We start from the raw sequence: 7,318 nt of genomic DNA on the forward strand, positions 1-7,318 counted from the left end.
TTAAATTGGAGATTAAAACTATATTGCATCTTCATCTATAGCCGGTTAGTTAATAAATAAAGAACATATCAGGAAATGTTGTTCAGTTTTTGGGTTTAATCATAATTTGTAGTCAACCTGAACACATAGCCTATGTTGCCAGATGGTCATTTGATGACCAACTGGTAACGTTAGATATTTACTATCAGAACATGCAACTACAATGTTGTGAGTTGGTAAGTCTGAAATGGGGAGTTAGAGAGATAATAAAATGACCACCATAAGACTTAGCCACAACATCCTTATGTCGCTGTTACATAATGTGTTAGCTGGGTTAGATAGCCAAGGCAAGATAGGTGAAACTTTACTCAATTTTCTCGCAGTGAGACACAGCAAAGAAAAAAATACAAATAACAATAGAGAAAATGAAGCTCATAAAAACATACACAACCATTAATTTCAACACTAGAACATGCTGTAAATGAAATTGTGAAAACATATGGTGGAAGTGGAACTTACTGAGACAAAGAGCAAAATTAATGCAAAATATACATAGTGTGAAAATATACGAAAAGCTATGAAATATGTGCAGTATAAAATAAGAAATGTCAACATTTATGCAATAAATGACAAATGAGAGGAAAAATGAGAATATGAATAGAAGCAATTTGTGAAATTACAGCATACATAGCCTACTATATGTGCAAAAATGTGCCTATAAGTATGTAAGTATGAACATTGGCAGGTCTACAGATGGCCATACAGGAAATGTCTAGGTGTACAGACATGTGCTTTAAAAAACTGGCATTACTGGCTGTCCAACTTCTCAAAAACAGAGAAAGTGATAACGTTCTCATCGCCACAAGCCAGAACATATTGATGGATGGAGGCAGCATTTGTACAGAAAAAAGTGATGTCACGATTCATATGAGCGTACAGATGTGTGTACGGAGAAACATTGCAAGTATGTCATATCGATTGGTCTGGAGCAGAGGAATGCTAAGGTATTCCGGTACAGTTTGTGTAGTTGGTGTAAGCTAAGGCTGAGAGTGGGGCCAGAGTGTGTGTGTGTGTCTGCTGAGCCAGCCTTTTAACCTGTTTATCAGTCTACAACAGAGCCAGCCTTTTAACCAGTTTATTTTATCAGTCTAAAACAGAGCCAGCCTTAACCAATGTTTTACCAGTCTAAAACAGATCCAGCCTTTTAACCAGTTTATTTTACCAGTCTATAACAGAGCCAGCCTTTTAACCAGTTTATTTTACCAGTCTAAAACAGAGCCAGCCTTTTAACCAGTTTATTTTACCAGTCTAAAACAGATCCAGCTTTTTAACCAGTTTATTTTACCAGTTTAGAACAGAGCCAGCCTTTTAACCAGTTTATTTTACCAGTCTAAAACAGATCCAGCTTTTTAACCAGTTTATTTTACCAGTTTAGAACAGAGCCAGCCTTTTAACCAGTAGTTTGTTAGTAGTAGTAGTAGTATTTTTATTCAGTCATCACACACAATACAATAAGTATAAACAGTATATACAATATACAATCTAATATACAATAAGTATAAGCAGTCTAGACAGTATAAACAAAATCAACAATCTATGTATTAAGTAGTGACTGAAAAGGCACAGGCAGAAGCATAATGCTTATATATGCCTGTCCTACATTCTTATCAATTTCAGCTACCCTCCAGAAATACAAAATAATAATGAAATAAAAAATCATTCACACTTGTAACCCTTAAAAAATACCTTTTTAGACCATTCTTTTGAAAACCAAAAGCGAGTTACACATTCTTAAATTTATATTAGCATCGTTCCATAATTTAACCCCAACAATAGAAATACATCTCCTTTAATCCCTTTTTTTAGCTTTTTGTATGGTAAACTTTACCAGTCTACAACAGATCCAGCCTTTTAACCAGTTTATTTTACCAGTCTACAACAGATCCAGCCTTTTAACCAGTGTATTTTACCAGTTTAGAACAGAGCCAGCCTTTTAACCAGTTTGTTTTACCAGTCTAAAACACAGCCAGCCTTTTAACTAATGCTACATATACGCTGAAATAACTAAGCCTCCTGAAGAAGAACAGTCTACTCTGCACATTCCATCTCTGCACACTCCAACATGTCCAGGGCCTCCATGTTATCAGTCCAGTCCAGTTTGTTTGTGGATGTGAAGCCCAGGTACGCCACTGCTGGGACTGAACCTCCTCTTCCTCACCCTGGATGGTGACAGGAGCCACTTGGAAATCCATTACCAGTTCCCTGGTCTTATCGACGCTGAGCTGCAGATGGATCTCCTTGCACCAACCAGCAACGCTTTCTGCCAGACTCCTGTACTCCATCTCGTTGATTCTCAATGTGGGGTCCGGGGACCACCAGGGGTTCTTGCCGGGGTTCCAGAGGGTCCCCGGCAAATTGATGAATTGTTAAATTCACCATTAATTAATTTACAAGAACGTAACACAAATAGAGAATGTAGAAGAATGACTGTTTTGATCATAGTTTCACTGTTATCTATCTACCTACAAAACAGATAGTCAGGGAATTCTGGACAAAATCATATCTAACAATAAAAATATTCTCAGATTTGGGCCCAAGAGAAAACATCTCCTCAAATGGGGGTCCGTGGCCCTAATGTGGACTAAATTAGGGGTCCTTGATATGAAAAAGGTTGAGAATCACTACAATAGAGCCATCAGAGAACTTCCTGGAGGTGGCGTGACCCGGAGTTGACTCTGAAGTTCGAGGTGTAGCGGATGAATAGGGAAGGTGACAGTTCAGTTCCCCCGGAGCTAATGTTAACCCCCCCCCCCATCCCCCCCCATGTTACGCTCACTGCTCTGGAGACAGACAAATTGTGGCTGAGTATTGTGGCCGTGTCTGAGAGCAAGAAAAGACGAAGACGAGGAGGTGACGGCACCTTTTAGAGTGAGGCTATTACTACAACGACGAAGACAGAAAATATGAGCCAGTGTGGAATAATGTTTGGGCGGGTCAACGAATGTCTGAGCGGGGCAATGTCCAAAAACACATTTTTATGCCCATAGTTAAGAGAATCTCCAGGTGGACAAAGTGACCCATTGCTAATTTCATACTCCCATAGTGAATTTGTTCTGCAACCTGCTCTATTTTAACTGTTTTCATGCATCCATTTAGCATAATCAGCATATTCATATGGAATACATTTCTATATTTTTACATCTCTGCTAACTGTTATTGTTACAGTTGATTTCCCACGTGGTTCCTGCCTGAATTTCCCCAGTTTGATTTTAACTGTTGAGTGGTCGTCTGGGAGGCCTTTAGAGGATTTCCTTATTGGGGGACAGTGGTGGAAGAAGTACTCTGATCCTTTACTTAAGTAAAAGTACCAATACAGCAATGTAAAAATACTCCATTACAAGTAAAAGTCCTGCATGAAAAATCCTACTTAAGTAAAAGTACATAAGTATTAGCAGCAAAATGTAGTTAAAGTATTAAAGTAAAAGTAGTGGTTTGGTCCCTCTGACTGATATTTTATTATATATGACATCATTAGATTATTAATACTGAAGCATCAGTGTGTAAGCAGCATGTTACTGTTGTAGCTGCTGGAGGTGGAGCTAGTTTGAACTACTTTATATACAGTTAGCTAGTTTAGTCCAGTGGTTCCCAACCTAGGGGTCAGGCCCCTCCAAAGGGTCACCAGATCAATCTGAGGGGTCGTGAGATGATTAATGGGAGAGGAAAGAAGAAAAAACAAAGTTCTGATACACAAATCTGTTTTCAGTTTTTGGACTTTTTCTCTAATCTTTGATTTTTGCTGAAATATTGGATCATTTGGACATTCATTGAAATGAAACCATGTGAGGTTTAGAGGGAAAAATCACTATTTGGTGGAGCTGTTAACAACTCATAGACATCTGAAATGTGACCCCGACTACACACTGCTTTTTGTAAGACGTCAAAAGCCAAAAAGGTTGGAAACCACTGGTTTCATCTTTAACAATGTGTTGTATTTTAAAAGCTTGTTATATTATCCATTGTGTCAAATCTCCATCTGAAAAGTAACTAAAGCTGTCAAATAAATGTAGTGGAGTAGAAGTACAATATTTCCCTCTGAAATGTAGTGGAGTGGAAGTATAAAGTAGCATCAAATGGAAATACTCAGGTAAAGTACAAGTATCTCAAAACTGTACTTAAGTACAGTACTTAAGTAAATGTACTTACTTACTTTCCACCACTGTGGGGGGGAAATACATTTTTACACTTTTAGCCAGAGACCCAAATGGAAAATGTGCTCTCTTCCTCTGGAAAGCAGGCTTATTGCATCACATTGCTATTCTTACCATGTAGAACCCATCAGACGCTGTGCCACAGCTCAGTTTGGGTCCTGATGCATAGATAAACAGGTAGGGCTGAGTAGTAAAAACACACCAGGAAAATTCATGATTGCCCACCATCATAGATCACTATCCTTACCACAGATTTTTTTTTTTTTTTTTGACTGCAGGTAAACCGCACCTGAATATGAATATCTACTTTGTATTCTTGTCAGCCTGCGATGATGTTAACGCTGATATATTTTTTCTGTCTCTCCTGTCAAAAGATTCTAAAATGATAAGAATTAATAATTTTGGAATGCAAACTTCTGACGTACAGGCCCTGCAGATGAATATGTACCTACCGTATAATATGACTTATATGTAAAGACCTCAACACACACACATACACACACACACACGCATACCATGTTTTACAATTACACCTTCAGGCCAGCATGAATAGAGTATTATGCTAATGACAGTAGTAAACATGTCAAGAAATGTTATATCACACATGCCGCGGTAACTCAAGCACCTTGTTTAATATGCGCAGATTTATTTTTCCTTTCTCATTCAAAGGCATGCATACACACACACTCACGCATAGATACACAAAGGATATTTGTATTTGCCGTATAAAAAAAACATTTCACCTTTAACAGCTGAATCATCACCAAAGAAGCACAGCATAGCAATACAAAACAATACTGTTGGAACACCTCTCTCCCAAAGCTATCAGTATGAGAGCACTGAGATATTCATTGACTGTTGACTGTTTGTTTGGATTTGTATTCCCAAAAGTTTCTTATTTTTTCGTCCTATTTTTTTTTTTTTTATTTCAACAAACTCATGCTTGCTTCTCTCACAGTCTCAGCAATGCAGTTTTAGGATGTTCACTATATTAAGCACAGGCTATTTCTCCACTATAAAGACAAATGGGCTACTGACATCTGGCTCAAACCAGAACTTAGAACATATAATCAAATTTAAAAACATATATAGTCTAGAACCTTATGTTACTTTACCCTTGGAAAGGTCCAGAAGATCTCTGTCTGCCCAGTTGAGAACTGGCACCCTCCCTCTGGCTACTGAGGTGGGCAGGTTCAATTCTGTTGATGAGGAGGAGAGACTTTGTAGTGTATGTGAACTGGGGGTTGTTGAAGATTAATTACATTTTTTGTTTCATTGTACGTTATATGAGGAACCAATCTATCTATCGGTCTATCTATATGTCTATCTATCGGTCTATCTATCGGTCTGTCTATCTATCGGTCTATCTATCGGTTTATCTATTGGTGTATCTATCTATCAGTCTATCTATCTGTCTATCAGTCTATCTATCTATCTATCGGTCTATCGGTCTATCTATCGGTCTATCTATTGGTGTATCTATCTATCGGTCTATCTATCTGTCTATCGGTCTATCTATTTGTCTATCGTTTTATCTATTGGTCTATCTATCGGCCTATCTATCGGTCTATCTATCTATCTATCTATCTATCTATCTATCGGTCTGTCTATCGGTCTATCTATCTGCAGATACTTATGTGTTGTCAATGAAGAAGCTGTAAAAATTGCTTGCTGACATTATAGTGACCAAGTTTGAATTTGGTGCATGTCAATTTCCCTATGTTGAGAGGCAAAAGGAAATGGATAGTGTAGAGCAGTGATTTTCAACCCTTTTCATATCAAGGACCCTAATTATGCACACATTAGAGCCACGGACCCCCATTTGATGAGATTTTGTCTCTCAGACCCAAATCTGAGAATCATTTTATTGTCAGATATGATTTTGTCCAGAATTCCATGACTATCTGTATTGTAGGTAGAGAGATAACAGAGAAACTATGATCAGAACAGTCATTCTTCTACATTCTCTTGTGTTAACTTCTTGTAAATGAAATAATGGTGAAGTTTAATAATTCATCAATTTGCTGGGGACCCCCTGGAACCCCCTCAAGGACCCCCGGTGGTCCCCGGACCCCATGTTGAGAACCACTGGTGTAGAGTGTACAAAAAAATCATGGTATATATCAGTGATTCTCAACCGTTTTCATATCAAGGACCCCTAATTTAGTACACATTAGGGCCACGGACCCCCATTTGATGATGATTTTGACTCTTGAATGCTAATCTGAGAATATTTTTATTGTCAGATATGATTTTGTCCAGAATTCCATGACTATCTGTATTGTAGGTAGAGAGATAACAGAGAAACTATGATCAAAACAGTCATTCTTCTACATTCTCTAATTGTGTTAACTTCTTGGTAATTAAATAATAGTGAAGTTTAACAATTCATCAATTTGCTGGGGACCCCCTGGAACGCCCTCAAGGACCCCTGGTATATATGACATACAAAACGACAAACCATATTCATGTAACTATATGTAGGAAAAGTAGGCATCATCTTACATAAGGGGGTTTGATGAAAAAAATATTCAAAATGTATCTCTCATGGTGTTGTCCTTTACAGAGAGCTACCAGCTGTATGTGCCAGAGTCGGCTCCGGTGGGGAAGGCGGTGGGTCGGATCAGAGCGAACGACGAAGACGAGCGGGAGAACGCCGAGATGAGCTACGCCATTACTAACGCCGACGCCGCCGCCATCTTCACCATCACCACCGACACCGACCGCAGGGAAGGAATCATTTCCCTCAAGCAGGTATGAAGTCAGAGATCGTGACACGTAAACCTCCACTGAGGCTATCACAGAGGTCCAGTTACAGTGAATTACTGCGGGCACTCTTTGTCTACACATGGAAATAATTGTCTGAGCAATTAAAATGTTGCCGACTAAGGACTTGAGAGGCATTTGTTTTTCTATTGTCCATATGTTGCAAGTTTGTGGACCGATATCGAAAGATTGGCTAAGGCCATTCAATATTTATTTTAAACTTACACCTTTAAACATTATGGAAATTCTTTATTAGGAATAACCCGTTGAGATGTACCATCTCGTTTTCGAGGGGGTCCTTAACGACAAAAAATACAATATAAACATAATTAGACAAAACATTTAACAAAACAAAACAAAAC

At 38.4% G+C, this 7,318-nt stretch overlaps 1 protein-coding gene across 1 annotated transcript in view; it reads left to right on the forward strand.

Annotated features, from left to right (window-relative positions):
- The window catches only part of LOC139667204 (cadherin-18-like), a gene marked incomplete at its 3' end in the record, with an annotated part of 52,312 nt that extends 45,368 nt beyond the window's left edge, over positions 1–6,944 (forward strand). Inside the window, exon 6 of the mRNA XM_071546639.1 lies at positions 6,757–6,944. Within this exon, the coding sequence (XP_071402740.1) occupies positions 6,757–6,944 (188 nt within the window). The remainder of the gene's footprint in view (positions 1–6,756) is intronic.
- Between the last annotated feature and the right edge of the window lie 374 nt (positions 6,945–7,318).

This window comes from Centroberyx affinis, unplaced genomic scaffold (assembly GCF_046629955.1).
Source record: "Centroberyx affinis isolate AG114_WGS23_722 - 3 ecotype Tasmania unplaced genomic scaffold, CSIRO-AGI_Caff_v1 ptg005366l_1, whole genome shotgun sequence".
In the NCBI taxonomy this organism is placed as follows: domain Eukaryota; kingdom Metazoa; phylum Chordata; class Actinopteri; order Beryciformes; family Berycidae; genus Centroberyx; species Centroberyx affinis.